At 33.7% G+C, this 20,710-nt stretch overlaps 1 protein-coding gene across 3 annotated transcripts in view; it reads left to right on the top strand.

The window, feature by feature from the left end:
• LOC149786745 (uncharacterized) overlaps window positions 1–20,383 on the top strand; it is a 72,020-nt gene extending 51,637 nt beyond the window's left edge. For 2 of the 3 annotated variants that reach the window (XM_089977259.1, XM_089977258.1), the window contains exons 13-15: window positions 5,694–5,809; window positions 9,769–9,910; window positions 13,640–15,594. In XM_089977259.1, coding sequence (XP_089833385.1) covers window positions 5,694–5,809; window positions 9,769–9,910; window positions 13,640–14,428 — 1,047 coding nt within the window. In that variant the 3' untranslated portion in view covers window positions 14,429–15,594. Of the gene's footprint in view, window positions 1–5,693; window positions 5,810–9,768; window positions 9,911–13,639; window positions 15,595–20,073 lie in introns of those variants that run through there. The other variant, XM_089977260.1, reaches the window with a different exon arrangement.
• Window positions 20,384–20,710: the final 327 nt, after the last annotated feature.

Genomic DNA, 20,710 nt, shown 5'->3' with positions numbered 1-20,710 from the left:
TCAATAATTTGAATAAAACGATTCCAGACAAAAACTACTGGTCACAAAAATTAATATACAACTTGAAAGTACTAGATGTTAAATCACGAATGACGAAGTCCTCACAATCACAACATTATATAATTCTCTACTTGACCTCAGGTCACAATTAACATTTTCAAAAAAAATATCTATAGGAAAGAAATAAATCCTTCTACAATGATCCCAATGTTTACAAATTCAAAACCATAACCATTAAAATTTAGTTAGGAAAGTCCAAAAGCCTGACCAAAATAAACATATTTAGTTCTTCTTTTAATAAATATCATGAAATAAAGCCCATACCCATAAAGGATACTTTCGCTATATATTAGTTATTTTCATACAATAAAACAAAAACAATCAATCAGGTCAAGAAGATATGAACTCAACTTTAGACAAGGTAATGTCCAGCATTCTATGTTACATTACAATAACATTGTAATGAAATTTAAAAACATTAAAACTAACAAACAAGCAATTAAATTATATATACATAACATTATCCACCTATTTTATGTATTTATGATCTTGCTTTATTGTCGCGTGCAAAAATCAAAGTTTACAAGTGTCGTTTTTTTTTTGTTTTGGTTTGCTACGTTTGCATTTTCAACAAAATAGGCAGGTATATGTAATGAATACGCAGAAAGTCTTTCCTAGCGTTAACGTCGTACTATGAGATTCACAAACAAATTAAGTGAATCTAAACCCACAGAAGCAATTGTTTTCTTTTCCAAGATTGAGATGGTTTAGACGAAAAGTGTCTGAACTTGTAGAAACTGAATAGGTTTATTCGTGACTGAGTAGAAATTGAATAAAAGACGATCACTAGAAAACAAACAAACGTTTTCGTTAATGAAACATTACACAACTGGAGAAAGGTGTTATATTTCTCAGACAATGATTCATACAAATAATATTTTAGTATAATATTGGTTCATATTGCTAATGTTTGTGACATAAACAAATAATTGCACATACAAAAGGGTGAAGGGCATACTACATTTTTCAAGTAAAATCACCAACATAATACTAATGGGGTTTTAATATAATATGTGTTGGCATATAAACACACAATCACGCATACTAAAGGCGGGTGTTACTATTTTATTTTAAAAGCAACCAGTATTATAATAAACATACAACTTCACATAAAAAAATGTTAGTGTATAAAGTTGTTTTCATACAATCAGAAAAAAGCCTTAACGAATGAGGTGTATTATATTTGATCATGTAACCAAACTATTACACCTACAAAATGAGTATTTGTTTATTGAAACAATCATTTATGTTCACTGAAACAAACACATAGACACACAGACACACACAAAGACATTTTGTGTTATTTTGAAATATAAACACACACTTAAATATGCATATGGGGAAGGGGATTATTTGCTTTCAAATAATTATTTTCAGAATGCAAACACACAAGTACAAACATACAAAATAGATGTGGGGTATAGTGTTTCAAATATTTACCTTCAATTCCGCAATTACTCAAATCATTTCCGGAGATCATTATATTTGTTTCGGTATATATACTTAACTGTTTTATTATTCTTTTAATTTTCATAAATATTAAAACACTTTGCACATCCATTTTATGATTTTCACACAAACACAAATTTACGCATACAACTGTAGTCATTTTTGTTTTAACACATCGCATCGGTGCGTCATAGATTTGATCCATCATAACTGCTCACTGTCTTCTGATCTTTATATCTCAAATTCTGGTCTTCTCAATCAAGAATCGCCGACAAGTATTTCTGTGATCGTAACTTCAAAACTTCGTCCATGGACGTTGAACCTATAGGACTAAATTGTCAATATGGCATTACCACACACCATATATAACCGACTGCCTCTATGCATTATATTTGATTACGATATTTTCAGCATTCAATTTAATAATGCGACTAATTCGCAGGGGAATTTGTCATCATATTTAAATCTGATCTTATATACGAATGATTGGGCTTGGATATTTAGCTCTAACGGATAAAACTTATAATAATTGCTCCCTGACATATTCGAGTCAGTTACATAACATGTACCATTGCCACTCTTATGCATATTCTTAATATTAGACTGAATGACAAAACACATCTTATGTATGCCTAAAATGTGGTCCAGATGCAATAAGAATCAGTTTGTTTATTTATTTTACTACTGATGCATCACTAGGTGAAGAGTCTTTTTCTTTCACACATCACAGCCACTGGCAATAGTCAAGCCCAAATATGTTGTCTCCCCCTATTTACACACACTTTTTCGTTTAAAATCTTGTGTTTGCATAAAAGCGATTGGCATGACCGCAATTGCTTTTATACATAACGTCCGTTATGTATGAACACGTATCCTTGTATGAAAATATGCATCTCTGTGCAATGTATATTAAAGTACACCAAAATGTGTGTGTTCAGAATGCATATCTCATAATACACTGGTCAACAGTGAAATCATTACTGACTTGAAAAGGCCCTAATCTGTAGTATTTTGGTGTGCCGAACACGAATATAACCGTGAAAAATTTGTATTGGCTCTCGTTTTGAAGATATTCATATACCTCATTTTCTATGTTTCACTGTGTAAATTTCTCCAGTAGGACTGCAGCAACATCCGGAATAATGATGTAACATTGCATAATACCATCATGCTCACATCATCCACAGTTGATTGCATCATTTTCTGATGCAATGCAATACTAATGCCATGCGGCTGCTGAAGTAAGTTGACGTCAGCAGTGTACTATACATGTGTAGGCCTATTATACTAATGCCAGGCGGCTGCTGAAGCTGACGTAAGCAGTGTACTATATAAAGCCCAATCAGATAGGTTCAGCATTTAAAATATTTTAGACGTTGTGCGAGACAGTTCAAGCTACTGTTACATAAAACTTATTATTTTATCCATTTACGTACAATAAAGAACAGTAATGCCTCGAAAGTGTGTTAATACCGCGGACAATTTTTGCTATATTTGTGGGGAAGTGACATTTGCCAACCAGAAGAAAGTATCAATTCTCAAGTGAAGAAGGCATATCATCTTTACTTCGGATGCAAGGTTGGTGACCAAGACAAGCCTTGGGCTCCTCATATATGCTGTGCTACATGTACAACACAGCTTTCACAGTGGTTGAATTGCAAAAGGTCATCAATGCCGTTTGCAGTCCCAATGGTGTGGAGAGAGCCAAGCAACCACCTAAATGACTGTTACTTCTGCTTGGTTCCTCCTCTTTCCGGCGGAATAACGAAGCGAAAGAAGTCGAGAATAGTCTACCCAAACATTCCGTCTGCATTGAGACCAGTTCCACATGGTGAGGGACTTCCTATTCCAGAACCTCCAGCAGAATATTCTCTTGATTCATCTGACGAAGACAAAGGTGAGTCGACCTGTTCTTCTCCTGGTCCATCAGCATGCAGTGATCCAGATTTTCACTGTGGTGCATCATCAACCCCACACAGAATAACACAGGAAGATCTAAATGACCTGATTCGTGATTTGGACTTATCAAAGAACAAGGCAGAATTGCTAGGATCAAGACTCCAACAATGGAATCTTCTAGAAGAAGATGTCACAATTACTGCATATCGAAAGCGCCACCAGCAATTGGAGCCTTTCTTCAGAAAGGAAAGTAATCTGATATTCTGTTCCGATATTGAGGGCCTCATGAATGCTTTAAAAATCACTCATGACCCACAAGAATGGAGACTATTTGTGGACTCTTCGAAACTGAGTCTCAAGGCTGTGCTTTTGCACAATGGAAACATTCTTCCATCTATTCCAGTAGCGTATGCTGTCCACATGAAAGAGACATACGATAACTTAAGGCAGCTACTGAATTCCATTGAGTATAACAAGTACAGCTGGCACCTCTGTGGTGATTTGAAGGTAGTTGCCCTTTTAATGGGACTGCAGCAAGGATATACAAAATACATGTGTTTCTTATGCGAGTGGGATAGCCGAGCAAGGGAAATGCACTACATGAGGAAGGAATGGACTCACAGGCAGAATGTAGCCATTGGAGAGAAGAATATCCAACACCCAGCTCTGGTTGAGGCTCAGAAAATCTTGCTACCACCCCTTCACATCAAACTAGCTTTGATGAAGAACTTCGTGAAAGCCATTGACCGGACTTTGCCAGCATTCCGATACCTGCATGAAAAATTCCCTCGACTCAGCGAAGCAAAGATTAAAGAGGGAGTTTTTGTGGGTCCTCAGATTCGAGAGCTTTTCAAAGATGACCGGTTCAACAACTTGCTGGAAGGTGACGCGAAACAAGCATGGAATGCTTTTCGCCTAGTTTCTACAAACTTCCTCGGAAATGTTAGGGCAGAAAACTATAAGGAACTAGTAGAAGACATGTTGATGAAGTATAAGAAACTTGGCTGCAATATGTCTCTAAAGATTCACTTCCTTCATTCCCATTTGGATTTCTTTCCTAGCAACTGTGGTATTGTTAGTGATGAACACGGCGAACGTTTTCATCAAGATATCGCAACAATGGAACAAAGATACCAGGGAAAATGGTCCACTACAATGCTGGCTGACTACTGCTGGACACTCCTCAGAGATGCTCCCGAACAGCTGTACAAGAGACAGGCGAAGAAATCTAAGATGTAGTCAATGACTTGATTTTTTATAGGTAGGCTATTACAGTTGACCTTTTACTATTGGAATGCATTTCGTTATGTAAACATTAATTTCTTGCAGATTACAAAAAAACTAGAGCCAATTTTGCAATTTGACTGTCATATTCGTGTTCAGCACATAAAAATTGATAAGAATTGACTAATTTTATTTCAGTAACATGACTTTTGTAAAAATTTGTTGTCCAGTGATATCTAATGTTGCAAGGTTCTTAAAGGTATGGTGTTATATTTCAGTTCTAACAATTATGAACGAAACAGGAGACACATTTGTTTCCAATATATTATAAATAATGACGACATTTAAGACAGTCGAGACAATAACATCATCAAATGATTATAACAGGGAAGCGAACAAGGATTCGTGCACAGAAGTACAAATAGTTTCCCTTGGAATCAGCCTTTGACGAGAACCCGATATTGTTGGTTCTCGCGATCATATAATATATCAACAGCCATTATTTTATTTTTGAAATTGAATAAGTGGTTGAATGGGCAGTTATTGAAATACACTATATCCACAAATTACATCGAATACATTTGAGATTTATACAATGTTACCTTACATAAATAGAGCGTGTGAATTAAGGAAGACTGAAAGTCATTAACTAGTTTCCCACCTCTTTCGCCACATTCATATGACCTGCTGAAATTGATTTTTATTAAAGGTGATATATATTTGTATTTGAACCCAATGGATTTGGTCTTTAATAAAAAAATATGTGGTCCCAAATTATTATGATCATTTTACAATAAATAGTAGCATCAAAGCCAGCTGGAAGAATTTGTAACATTGCTTTTGTCTTTAAAACAAAACAAAAAATGAAAGTTATATGTTATGATGATAGAATCAGACATAAAATACCTGTTTTAGTTACCTTATCTTTTCTGAAAAAATATTTTCTTTACATATATCTACCTAGCTCTATGCGCAACAATTCTAATTTATCATAGTTTATTATTTATACTATATGTACTTGTAGCTTAAATGATAGCAAAACGATGATTGAAATCTTCCAGGAACTGAAGCTTCTAGAGTGGAAGGCCAATCCAACGGATGATTTCAAAATCATGCTGACAAGCCTGGAAACTCTGATGATTCGAACAATAGGAACCCGATTGAGAAACACGTACCGGTCAGGAAAGTTCTACACCACCGGTTGCTTTGCTTATAACATTTATTTTTATTTTTTATTTTCATCATCATCATCATAACCATGATATTAATACTTTTAGTAAATTCATGGCTCATCTAGAGCACCATCCATATTTGTTTATATTGATGCGACTCTATTGTCTTAAACAAAGTAACAGATGGAAGCAAAAGCCAAAAGAAAAATTATTTTTTGATTGACTCTGTTTCCATACACTATTGACTTATATACACATCCACATTTATCCAAAACCAATAGCGTTAAAAATGGGTAAAGTAAAATGTCATCCTGAAGTCAAGATATTTACAAAATTATGGTTCCATTCTTCAAGGTAAACATTAATATATACATATATCCCCAAATCATCTACCCACGGTATGGTTACTTGGTAGCGGCCGCGAGATCATGCCCATACAGCTTACCATGTCTAAATTGGAAATTGAATACAAACCCGAAAACACAAACAACAAGTCTAACCACTATAAAATGTGGTGCGCTCCACACCTGCTAACGTGTCTCCAAGGTCCACATCACATGTCTATAGTTTCAGGTTTACGTTTATCCTTCACAAATTAAAGCTATTAAATAATTAACTTTGCAGGAGAGCTTTGCAACCAAATGATGTTCTTAACTTAGCGGCGTGTTGCGTATCGCGATCAAGATCTCGGTCGCTGATCAATGTAACGTATTTGTTCTCTTTCTGATCTTTAGTAATAGTGATTCTCATTGCGATATAGAACTGGAACTTATGTATATATATCAGCGCTGTAGTTATACAACATCGTTAGAAGGCTTGAATATATACTTTGTCATGAATGTTCACTTTTATATGACTTTACAAAGCCAGGTGGAAGTATTAAAAGGCTTCTGAATTTGATGAATGAAATAGTGTTTATCACAGATGCTAATCTGTTAATATTAGTATCGGAAACCACAATAAATATGAAGCATGGGATGCGTTTTCGTATTGCCAACATTCGATCAATGGAATCGAAGACGAAGAGGTTATTATAATTGGAATACATTCGATATTCATATCTGACGAAGGCACCAGAACAATGTAATTTCAGTAGTAAAGTAATACAAAAATATGGTGTGCCCTGTTGCACAACGAAACCTACATTGTAAATACAGTTTGATATTTCATATGTATTTTAATGATAAGCAAAATTGTTATGACATAATGCTAATAACTGTTTACAGCACAAACTAATTTTTTTATCATGAATTATTTTTAACAGACCTGGAACCATGCTTGAAATAAAAAACAGTATTATACGAAAACTAAAACACTACTATTTTAAGGTTGGATATAACACACTTGTTTTGCTGCTTATATAGACATTGGTTAGTGAATTTTGCAAGTATGATCAAATGTAGTAAGTACCTAATAATTACGTATCTTATGATACTTTGAACATAGGTTTGATTTTTTAAAATTAAGATTTTAAACTTTATATTGAGCCCCAAACCCTTCCAGACCTAAATATCTCTCATTGCGATATATGTTATATGCAATATACTTTGAAGTGCCTCTCTTTGTCCTTAATCTCGTAATGTAATCTTGCGAAAACAAAACTTTCACCATTCGTACGAGTCTGTATTTGTTCAACAAATGCCAACATAATTACACTATAGCCTTGCAAGATCGATACCTACATAAGCCTCAAACCTCTACAATCCAAAATAGTATTGTTCCAAATTGTCTTTGGGTCAGTTGTGTTTTAATTGTCAGAAATTGTAAACCCTAATAATTTCAAAACGAAACAACACTATCAGGGTTAAGAGTAGACAATTTAATGGTAAATCTTCATTGCAAACATGGTTTTCAATGCAAGTTCGTTCGAACCTCCATTTTCATAAGGGCACCAAAAGTTTATTGCAATAGTAAATCCTTATGCGTTATTGTTATAATAATCAATATTGTAGTATACATATATTTAATGCATACTTGGGATGACATATTTAATAATCGATTCATAGTGATTTTGCGTCGAAAACTCTATCGCCAAATATTGCTAGAATTTATGTCTTGAAGCATATTGATGTGTCATGTAAGTTTGTTGTAGTAAACACTACTCGAGTAAACTGAAAAAGTAAAGAAACAAAATATAATCGTCGTCCTCCATTGTTTGTATTAGTCAATTGTATTGCTATACTGTACTGTATTGCTATACTATATTTAATAAATGGTTTTAGTAAACGGCCGATGGATCCACTTTAAAAAAGTAAAGTTAAGCGCACATTATTTTCTTGGTGACCACCGGTGTCTTACTAATGGTATAGCTATTGATATGTCAAGCGCACTATGAATATACATTGTTCTCAAATGATTATAACATTTGATAATATTATTACAATGGTTTTACGTCCAAAATTGTGCCAATACTTATGGTGACAATAGTGGTTTTCTTACTATATATTCTCACGATTTGCTTCTGCTCCAAAAAACGTACAAAATAAACACACGCGCATGCTTTAATAAAATATAGAGGTTCAATACTTCGTCATCTTTTGAAACGACCTGATTATTATAATTATGCCATTTTCCACTTGCAATAACACATTTTAGCATTTTTGTCACATTATGGTAATAATATATGATGTATTAGTAATTCTTGTCCAGACCAATCATATACATTACTGTAATAATAATACGTAAGTGGATTACAACCTCCAACAAAATTGATATTTCATCCCCGATTTCAGTCCTTCGACATAGAAAGGTTCATTACTACCACGTTTTTTAAGGTCACTGTCATTAATCATATGTTGGAATCACTATTGCCAGATTACATTACTAACTGATTACGCCCGAGATAGTTATTATTTGTACATATTTCACGGACATACTTTCATTTATCAAACTGCAATGGTAAACACGTTTTGCAATGACTATTGTCATTCATTTGCATACCTGGTAAATACACTATTTGAATATTGACGAACGTTAGTATAATAGTGATACAGCAGTGAAACTCATTTGTTTCACTACTTGGAAACTGTGGATCACATCATTGGAATTGAGATATGATCTTCTAATCTCAGTGCATTTGCGTGGGATATTGTATTGGTAAACTTGCATATTGGTGGCCCCACAGCAAAGCAGCATGTTGTTTAGATTGCACAGTAGGGACCAATAATATGAACTTATTACAATAACTTATTTCTGTAACGAAAGGAATTGATTTGTCATCTTCTCAGCTTCCTAAAAATTAATGCAACGGTATCTAATATAGATGGAATGATTATTTGAATATGCTTGCATTTGTTGATTTCTAATTTGAAAGCTAATGAGATTTCCTCGGCTCATGTTTTTGATTTTGCTTTATAAAATTAAACTGTTTATACAATAGTGGTTTCCATTGAACATAAATCTGAACCACTTTGCGAGATAGATAAATATTCTTGCGATATGAATTTAGATTTTACCTCATCTGGAACAAAGCAGTGACGTATTCTGACAATAGAGGTACTTACAGTCAAAAGTAACTTGTATGTTGCATTTTATTGTTTTAGTTTGAAAAACTGAAGTTTTATTTTATTTATAAACTAATGATCCACATTGCACAGCGATTGCTGGTTTCGTAATACCTTATCATCCATTGTGAAACTATGTCACGTCCAAATATATTGTTTACTTCTAAGGACACACATTGGTAACAAGTCAGTTCTGCACATATTACCTTTGCATCCATTTTGCAACTATGTCACGTCCAAACATATTGTTTACTTCTAAGGACACATATTGGTAACAATTCATTTCTGCACATATTTCGTCTGGAAGAGAAAATGATTATTGACTTACCATTATCACAGGCTCAGCAGGTAGCAAAATGTCCACGCCAATAATTGATCACATTGAAATTGAGATCATTATGCCAAAATATATGTTCTGTATGTGCCTCAGACGCATTTATGTTTTTATACTTCATCTTCAGATGGCTTCACAATTTCGCAATGGAAGTGAAGGGATTACTTACCGTACAAATGAGTGCCACGGAGCTGTCCAAAGAAAAAGTACAGCTGGAAATTAAACAAGCAGGACTATACCTTGATCTTGCTAACAAGGAATTGGAAAAGGTATGCATATTATTAAACATAGTTAAAATTGGTCGTGAATACAGCGAGGGCACTGGGACCAATGAATGTAATGACTATAGAAACATATTAATTAGAGGTGTTTAAATAAGAGTCATTTGGATTTATATATCACTTGATATTCATTTTAAACTGGATTTGCTAAATGAATAATAACATTTATATTTCATGGTTGGTTATTACTTCTCTTACTATTACATTTGTTTCATCAAAATTTAAGTATGTATCACCTCATCTTGATAATTATTTTGAAGGATTTCAATGTGTCAATGGGAATTCCCCATCACATTTAGAATCTATACAACTGATAAAATGAAAATACATTTAATCCCATTTTAACTCAATTCACACTTTTTACTACTGTATATGAATGGTTATGTATGGTGTGACCGAAAGAACAGGAAAACTATTAAAAACAAAACGCGCGACTAAGGTCTGAAATAAAACCTCTTTAATGAAATAGAAAAGCCAAAAGCCAGATATAACGATTTAAGTATGAATAATTGCAAATTCAGATCTCAAATATACATATCGGATACCACTATCATTTATTCTTTATTAAACAGTTATAAGTTATCTTAAAATAAAAAAAGAAACAATCATCTCATGAGTTTATGCAAGACAGCCTAACGCTCATATAAATCTAAATCTATTTATGTGTTCATTTTCCGTTGGCACATTACTAACACATTATGCAAGAGCTGGTTTAATATGTTTACCTGTTTGACATATTTGTACAGATCAAAATAAACATAAAATGAATCTCTTAACTACACGTACACATGTAGAGTGATGAAAAATAACAGTTGTTCCGGAACCTCTTCTTTCCTCAGTATATTTGTTCTGATTAATAATTTAGCGAAACCTTTGAAAGGGCAAATTAATTCGTGTGGTTTTATTTTAGGTGATCCATATTGGAGTGAATATGGAATCAAAGCAATTTTAAATATTACTGATGTTCAGTCACTTGGGAAATTTTTGAAGACACATACGGACTTCAGTGCGTACTCATTAATATTAACGACATCGGCAGCTCCAAAACTAGGGAATAAGAGTTGAAGTTCATAACTTGTGGTGTACTTTGACTCCATATATTGCAAATGTGCGAATAGCAACACATTTTGGTGATTCAAAAAAAGAAAACAACTCAAGGAATCACTGTTTTTGCTATCCGGCTTTACCATATATACCCCTAAAGCGACATTTGAAAATGTTACGAGCATTCGTTGAGTCTTGAACTAATCATTTCTTCGGGTTAACATAATACAAGGACAAACTGGTGTTTCATGATGTCTTGGAAAATATGAATTAATAGTCCAACAAAAACCCCAAAAGAAATGTTTCGTATGTCCTTGTTCGCTTGTTTCGTTTTTATTTCTATTATTACTTTTCTCCAATTTTCTTTCTGTCTTTGGGACAACGCAAAGTACTAAGCGAGTCATTATACCACCATTACAACTGTTATGAGGAACAAGGAAGAAAATATCCGTGATCAAAACTATTTTCATATAAATGAAAATATAATAAAGAACATCATAACCACCATTGAATAACGATATATGCAATGATTTGTTGAAGTAGAAAAAACAATTATATTACCTAGTCTTGATGCGTCCGATATTTGATGACATTGACGTGTCTGGCAACAAATCGTTTTTATTGGTTCAAATTAAGATCATTATAGATTTTGTGGATAAATGAAACAATATTAATGCTATTTATTAACATTTGAATAGAACTAGTCTTGGATTTTTAGTATGCGACTGCCGAAGTTAGAACAAGTAAATGTTTAAAATTTGATTTCATGCTGTTGCGTCATCTAATCCAAGTTTTAGTGATCGTCCAAACATTCAACTATCTGGCCAATCCGTTTAGGAAACATCATACATTGTGTTAGCCTGGGTTTAAACACACATATGGACAGTCACATGCTTCCCATTTGCGTCGAGAGAACACACTGTGATAATCAAGCGTATATAATGAACGAAGTTACCTTCTTTTAAATTAGAGTATCGACTTGAATATAACGGTGATTTGAATAACTCTTCATATTTACTTAACAATATATAGTGTTTCGATTTCTCTGTCAATTGCGAGTCCGTGACATGAAACTAGAACATATTCATGGAAGATTGAGAGTAAATGAATATTCGATATTAAACAATCCAGAGAATCCGGAAAAGTCAATAAAAACTGATATCACATAATGATTTCTCTAAAGAAAACATGATGGTTTATTACAGGTAAGTAAGAATGTACAAGAATGTACAAAACTGAGCCGGGTAATCAATTAACGCGTTGAGGAAAGGAGCCGTCATTTTTTTTCTTCTTATACTAGTATATTCCGCAAGTGAACTAACACTACACCCTATAAAGGTAAAAGAGCACAAACAAACGGTTTCTCCATCCCTTTGTTATTTTGGACATTAATGAAGGACATCAGCCTACATTTGGTCCTAAACATTTATTATAGTTCTGAAATAACATGTTCACATTATATTTTAGAGGTAACGTGTTCGCACTTATTGTCGTGATGTTTGTCGTTAGAAGATGTAATGATATATCCAGGAATCTGTATTCGTTGCAAAAGGTTTTGCTCCATTCTTTTACATATGTCAGAGATATCGCCAGTTATTTCCATCATTCAGGGGAATACAGCATATGATAAAATGTATGTGATAGGGTACTTCAATACTTAAAAAAATATATCGATATCATCTGGAGAAAACACAAAGGCATAAAAACTAATTGCTCCGCTTAAGCAATACTTTGTATCAATATTACTCTTACAACTCGTATCCACAAGCAACTCAAGGCGCAACTAGTCGCAGTGTTTTAAAAGAAAACATCAGGATTTCAAATTTCAATCACGGGGTTTGGTACAGGACGGATTATACAAGCATGTTTACTTTTTCAAAATTCCTTCAGTTATTCCTATTAGTACTGAAAAGTAAGATAATAATAATAATAATAATAATAATAATAATAATAATAATAATAATGATAATATCAATAATAATAATAATAATAATAATAATAATAATAATAATATTATTATTATTATTATTATTATTATTATTATTATTATTTCGTTTTTTCACGAAAGGTGTGATCTTGTCATATTGATTGACTAAATGTGCAAGCGTTATTTATTACAACTCATCATGCCCTTTGGAGATAAGATTGATTATTTAAATCTTGCAAAATGATTGTCATATGTTTCAGAACGATAGCAGATATGTCCTGCTCAGAGATGACATTTAGATGAAAAGTAATGTGTATGTGTGTGTGTGATTTGGATTTTCAACGTAGCTTTAACAATTGTGCAGTCATATCGTTACGATGTCTGCAGTTTGACAGTTTACAGTATTATCTAGCACTGGGGCATCATGCCGCAGCCGTGTAGCACGATGTCTCACACAATCACATTATCCTGACACTTGCCGACCAGTCCTAACACTAACCTCTTAATGCTGAGCGCCAGGCGAGGCAGCTGTTAGTACCATTTTTGTAAATCGTTGGTATGACTCGGCCGTGGATCGAACCCACGACCTCCCGCATCCGATGCAGACGTTCTAGCCACAAGGGCGCCGATGCGGTCAAATGAAAAGTAATTAAAGTTAACCGAAATAAATATGCAGGTATTCAGATAGCTATTATTATTATTATTATTGTTATTATTATCATTATTATTATTATACTTTTGTGTAGTGCAACGAAGTTGAGGCAATGATTGATCAAGAAGCAGAATTGCTTTTACAAGGGCTGGAAGAGTATTTAAAAAGTTCAGATGTCCAAAGAAAACACTTCAACTGGACGAACTGTGCCCCGGACCTGAGTAAAGTGGAAGAAGATGGACCTGCACTAATCATCGCACGGCTTCAAGATGCCATTATGGAGTGGGCAACGGCAGAAACTGGTCCATTAAAGCAAGCATCCGTCAGAGCATCATATAAATGCAAGGAAATACAAGCTGAAATTGACGCAAGAATCATGAACTTAAATAATCTTGAATTCGGTTTCAGCTTCTTAAAAAGTTCAGGCCGATCTGACAGCCGTAGTTCAGATGAAAGTGACAACCTCTTTGGCAGGGGCATTGCGATTTGTCCTTCCTCAAATCCCATTTGGATAACTGTTGGGCTTGTTGTTCTTATGGATGGTATCATTCCAGTATTTAACTTGGCTATTAATCCATTTGCTCAAGGCAAGAAAAAAAGCATCGCAATCATGACTAAAATGACAGAAAATGCTATATATACACTAAAATCCAAAAATCATCTGAAACAATTCATAACTTACTCATTTACAGTTCATTATAGCAAATGGCTTAATGAATTGAAAGACGACGCTGAACGTATAACAGAATCAACTCGTGTCTATATGTTACGTATAGAGAAAGACTTATATATGAACATGGTCAGACTACAAGTGTTCAAGCCATTGCAAGACACATTACAAAAATGTTCTAATAGTTTACACGAACTAGAAAAGGACATTTAAAGACCCCACCTATATCCTTGCCAATGCCATGCATGATTTTACCCGTTATATTATCACAAGCTACGTCAAGCTGCATTTGCATTTTTGTGTTCAGACTGGTACTATATTTTATCTTTACATAGAAGTTCCAACGCATAATTGACGTTTGATTATCTACTTTAGTTTCCTTACAAAAATGATACAATACGTGTGTTTAAAACTGCGAGGCAAAACTAATCTAACGCCGGAAATACAAATTAACATCGAAAGGCCTACTAACATCTTTCGTCTTTCTAATATGATAAAATTCAAATTTGGTGCTCATATATTAACATTGGCATTTCAAGCAGCTTGAACAGTGTGTCCTAACGATGGGAAGTAAATTATGTCAATACAATACTGCGCATAGCTCTATGCCAATATACTCGACATAGGCATATCAAGGCACAATATGTAGAACTATGAAACATTGGGGGCGATTCATCGGGTCGGCAAAGCAAGACACCGTAATAAGGTTCCGCTCTACAGATTACATTACGCATTTTCATTTAAATTACGTTCTCTAACACTGTTGTCAAAAATAGTGATTGGTATATTCACCTTTAAGGGTTCTACTTATTACTTGCATAACTAGGCCACAAGGACCTATACTTCATTCTCGATACATGGAGCTTAATGCTGTCTGTTTTTCTTCGTTAGCTCAGCAGCACTACTACCCTGACAATATAATGTGGCACAGTCATAAACCCGGGTTTATTCTCCATGAAATATACTGCGCAATATCAGTCACCTGTAGGTCACACAACACTATTTGTCCTGCTTTAATGACTGTTAATGTTCTGGATAAAGGTTATGCAGTATAGCAGTCGACAATATTGTGGTGTGAAATGTTTTCTTTATATCTGTCACTAAATTCCCAACAGTAGTAGATTTCATATATGTAATATAGAATCAAGCACCCCTAGTCTTCGTCTAACCATACACAACAAGCTTTTCTCCAACCTCCAGGCTTGGTCAAGGTGATCTATGAAACTATATGTTAATATTCTTGGAAGGTATTGCATCATGCTTAGTCCTTGGAATAACTAACCTAGTTATTTCATATTTGTGTATCATTACTCTAATTCTCATTCTATATCAAGATTATTTAAACATCAAACACGTTTATTAAATATATTTGAGCTTGATTGTTTGTTTTTTGTTTCTATGTTTTTTGCGTTAAGTGTTTAAGGTCCAAAGCCTTCAGAGGGTAAACATATGGTAATGATACTTGAAAATCATCATGCTTGCTATCGTTGCTAACCTACCTTTTTCTGATTCTAAGGTTCGTCAGTTTGATTAGAAAATGAAAGCATACGTAGCGGGCTGATGAGCAGGTACATATATTGTATTGGAATCTATTGATTTAAGTAGACTGTACGAGTCGTTTTGTTGGATTCTGGTTGGCTAATGTGTAGTATACAACACATATTACCTGTTTTAACGAATAATGGATACGGATAATGTCTTCTTGCAGATCTAATAATTAACTCTGTTAATTCAAAAAAACTGCACCACATTTTAACTATGAAAATGTTTTCAAAATAGTTAGCTTAGTAAAGGAGATAATTATAGGTATTACGTATTTATACACACTTTATCCTATGTAGTATCTTTATTAAAATGTACATTTTCGTTTTAAAATCATGTTTTGGAATTAGAAATTTGATTATAATGAACATGTTTTATGTAGGCTCCCGAGATCAGGTACATATGTTGTCAAACAAACCACATCATCAAACATAATTATAATAAGCAAAATATTAGATGAATTAATTCACTAGCTGCAAGGTACATATGTGAAATGAATGAGTACAATGATGAAACGAATGAAGGATAAATACATGGATCGTAATTAATGGATTGTGTTTGTAACTTTAGACCAGACTTCCATCGGGCAAGGTCTAATCTGTTTATCAGCACAAGAGGCAATTTACTTTGATTCTGATGTGAGATACTAATGAGTTCTTGTGCAGTCTTTTTTAAAGTTGACAGCATTATATATTGACAGGTGCTGTTTAATGTAGGTACGTTTAACTTGGTTTGCTAAATACCTACACTGATTTGGCACTTGTAGTTATTTAAACATAGTTGACTGTTTTCCGTCACATTCTTTAAATACGATCGATATATTGCTTTGCGAAAGACATCATGCGGTAAACGATTACTATAATAGACGTTAAATGTGCATTTTTATGCTTGTATTTACTGTTTATTTTATTTTTTTGAATACTTATGTTTGTGAATATAAGCTGCATTAATGTTGGAAATGCAAGATAGACAAGATATAATGTAGAATTGAAGAATACAATACTTATATTATTAGGTGATTACATCAATGAAATACAAATAAAAAAGTAATCAGGTCAAACTGAACTATCAACTCTGTACAAAGTCAAATCCAGTAAACAATGTTACATTAAAATAACAATTAATGAAATAAAACATTTAAAACTAACGCAAAAAACAACTAAATTAAATATAAATCACACTTCCCCATGAAAAATACAATATATTTATATAATAAAGCTTTAGTTTTGCTATAAGTCAATTATAGATGTGGTTTATAAATGAAGAACTTTAGAAGAAATCTTACGAATGGCATAAAGTATACATGAAATAATATATTTATATACAAGTGAAATTGTATCTGCTATTAAATAATTGTTTTCCTTGATGTGACTGGTGTGTCCTCTAATAATAAAATCCACAGAAATAATCTCGTATTTTTATTTTTCGTTTTCCCGATGAAAGTAAGGAGATTAATATCACAAAGCACCATGATCGGAAAAGGAGCAGAACTAGCGCAAGCTTCAAAAAGTTATAATCAAAGCCAAACATTCCTACTCGATTGTTGAATAATTCATTTGGTGTTTATATAATTTCTTAAACAAATAGCACACTGAATGATAAACGCCATTTTTATCTTCTTGAATCAATACAGCTCCAACCCCAATATCCCTTACATCAACATAAAGTAGAAACGATTGGCGGATACTTGGAGCTGTAAAAGCTGGTGCCCTTCTACGTATGGCCTTTAACTTATCAAAATCCGCTGACATTTTTCTGACCAATGAGACTTGGTTTCCTTGCTCAAAACTTGTTCCGGGGTTTAGCAATTATGGAACAATTAAAACCAAGTGCCCAATAATATCCAGCCATACCCCAAACTCGCATCAGTTGCTTTATACTGTTAAACACAGAGTTCCGATATAGCCTTGACCTTAGGATATATAGGTGTAACTTGTCCATGTCCCGCGATATGTCCTAGCAATGTTAGATGAGCAAGCCAAAACTCACATTCGGACAAATTAATTATCAAACTTGCATCAGTGGGTAAGTCAAAGAATTTACAAATTATCTTCTTTCCAGGTGTCGTTGTTGATGATGAATTCATCTATGTAAGCATCACAATTACGTAGTACAGATGGAATCATGTTCATTAAACGTTGAAATTTACTTGGCGAACCCTTCATCCCACACGGCATCACTTTATGTTGATAAAGTCCATATGGATTCACGAATGCCGAAACTTCCTTTGCTCATTCTGTCAGTCGAATTTACCAAATCATTTGAGAATGTCAAATATGGTGACATACATTACATTTCCGATTTTATCAATGCTGTCATCAATTCTTAGTAATAGAAATGAATTTGTTTTAGTCACATTGTTCACCTTTCTTTAATCAAAGCACATGCGAAACGTATTATCCGGTTTCGGAACAATTATACATGTTGTGTTCCAAACACTTTTACTGGATCTGTTAAATCATTATCCAGCAAATACAGAATTTCTTTTCTCAAGTTTCCCTGTGCGGGTGCTTTTGCCCAGGTGTGGAATGTACAATTGCAACGTAATGGTATATTTAATTTTTTGTTGTAGGGAAATATGTAAATCAGTGCTCATATTCAACTAATACCTGTTTAAGTTCATTCCTTTCTTTTTTGTTGCAAAGGTGAAAGTTTCTGGTCCCGATTCTTCATAATTTCTGAATTCTTAAGATTTGTTACTCTAAAATCAGTAGATTCCGATAGAATTACTTCGCTAGAATACAACCGGGTGGGACAAATACCAATAAATTCATTACATGATTAACCTTGTAATCCTTTAATTTATTTACCTCACTGGCGTACTATGTTTATAACGTAACTCATTCATTTTCTTCTTAACTTTGTAAGAACCGTAATACCTAATCTTATATAAATTTCGACGGATGATCATGAGATACAGAACTCAAACGTTTTCTTCTATGTAGTTCTGCCGAACCATAGCTTAAATTTTTACTTGGATTGCTTAATGCCAAATTCATGCATAACTGGCTGGAAAGTTCCGGCTATATTATTTGACGCATGGGCAGATTGGACAGATTTGGAAAAGCTAAATTAAGTACAAACTTTATCACTTCTTTTACTATTGCTTTAATTTTAATGTTCTCAAAATGAATTATCTCTGGGAAACCGTTTGAGGAACACATTATTGTTAACAAGTATTGGTAACCTGACATGGTCTTAGGGTAGGGACCAGACAACCTACCATTTTGTCTCCTAAATAGTCTCCAAAATGCAGAAATATATTGCATATGAGCCTTAGGTATCTTCTGATTGGGGTTTCCTACTTTTTGACAAATAGGACAAGATTTACAGTATTTGCAGGCATCATTTCTAATATTTGGCCAATATAAGTGATTCAAAATCTTGTGATAAGTCTTAATAATCCTTAAATGACCAGCCAAATGAGTTTCATGGGCCAAACTAAGAATTTACTATCTGCATGGTAGTGAAACTAAAATTGGATTGTGCACTGACCACTCGTCACAAATATATACCTCGGGAGATCTCCATTTTCTCATAAGAATCACAATTTTAATCAAATAGCAAACATGCACTTATGTGGCTTCCGTTTCACTAATGGCCCTTTGAAACAGGCATAATAGCTGAGGATCATTTTCTTGTTGGAGGACAAGTGATTGTCGTTTGTCACCCTAATTAGACTAAAGAGAATGAGTAGTTAAAAGATGATCACCGTGATAAATACCCTTTGATTCATCTAAACAAGGAGTGAAAACGACCTGATAAAAGACCTGACCAAGACATGTGTCAGCTAGCTAAATGAATACTTTCCTGATCATCATCATTCTCAAGAACTTTCCTTATCATAGCTCTAGTAAATGCACACTTTGGGCATAAATCAGGAAACATTTTTTCAATATGTTTGATTTTCTGATCCAAAAACTATTCTCAGTTACGAGTTGATTAACCACAAGCTCATTTCCAGCTAGGGCATTGCCTAGTAATAAATAAACTCCCTCCATGGGTAAAGCATACTGTTCCGACTGTGGCGGTTTTTACTAGGTCGCCCTGGTCAAATGCTGAACTATTTTATATTGTCGAAAATTATTATTATTATTGGATTGGCTGAGCATGTACAAAGAGTTCAAAATAGTGTGTTTGGTTCATCCTATGCCGCACGTGCGAAGTTCTTTCGATGGAAAGAACCGACTACTTACATACACGTATTGCGATATCGTCTGTATATAAATCGATCACCGTAAGACAAACTATTTACATTACATAACGTCTTTTCCGTGAGCGGTCCACTGAAAAAATTGCACATTGTTTCTTTACAGCAGAGTACAATGCCGCCTACGCAAACAAGTGGGAGCATATTAAACAGTGTACTACAAAGGAAACGAATCTGAACTGACACAGAGTAGGATTCCATACCACGGATACAGGAAATATTTATTTATAAAGGAAACGACTCTGAACGAACATGGACTCGTATATTAGACGATGGAAATATAATCAATACTACACTAAAACGAATACGACTTGGAATGAACACGGTCTATGATTCAAGACAACTGATGCAGAAATTAGTATTATGATACTGATTCTTTTGGGGTGATTGATTAACGTCTCGCGATACTTTTGCAATATACACTACTTAACCTAGAACGGCAAGTAAACTGTTTATATTTAATCAGTACATTACAATATATATATATATATATATATATATATATATATATATATATATATATATATATATATATATATATATATATATATATATATATATATATATATACATAACTTCATATACATATCGAAACAGGAAACGACTCGGAATGAACATTGACTATAATTCAGGATAAAATATAAAGGACGTTTCATATGTTTGAAGAAATATATGTAAAGGTATACTCCTATGGAAATGACTCTGAATGTACAGGGCTATGATTCAATAACAGGTTGCAAGAA

The sequence above is a fragment of the Sinohyriopsis cumingii genome, chromosome 12 (assembly GCF_028554795.1).
Source record: "Sinohyriopsis cumingii isolate HCF-2022 chromosome 12, ASM2855479v2, whole genome shotgun sequence".
In the NCBI taxonomy this organism is placed as follows: Eukaryota; Metazoa; Mollusca; class Bivalvia; order Unionida; family Unionidae; genus Sinohyriopsis; species Sinohyriopsis cumingii.
Note: the sequence above shows the minus strand (reverse complement) of the source record. Positions and strands in the feature narration are given on the sequence as shown.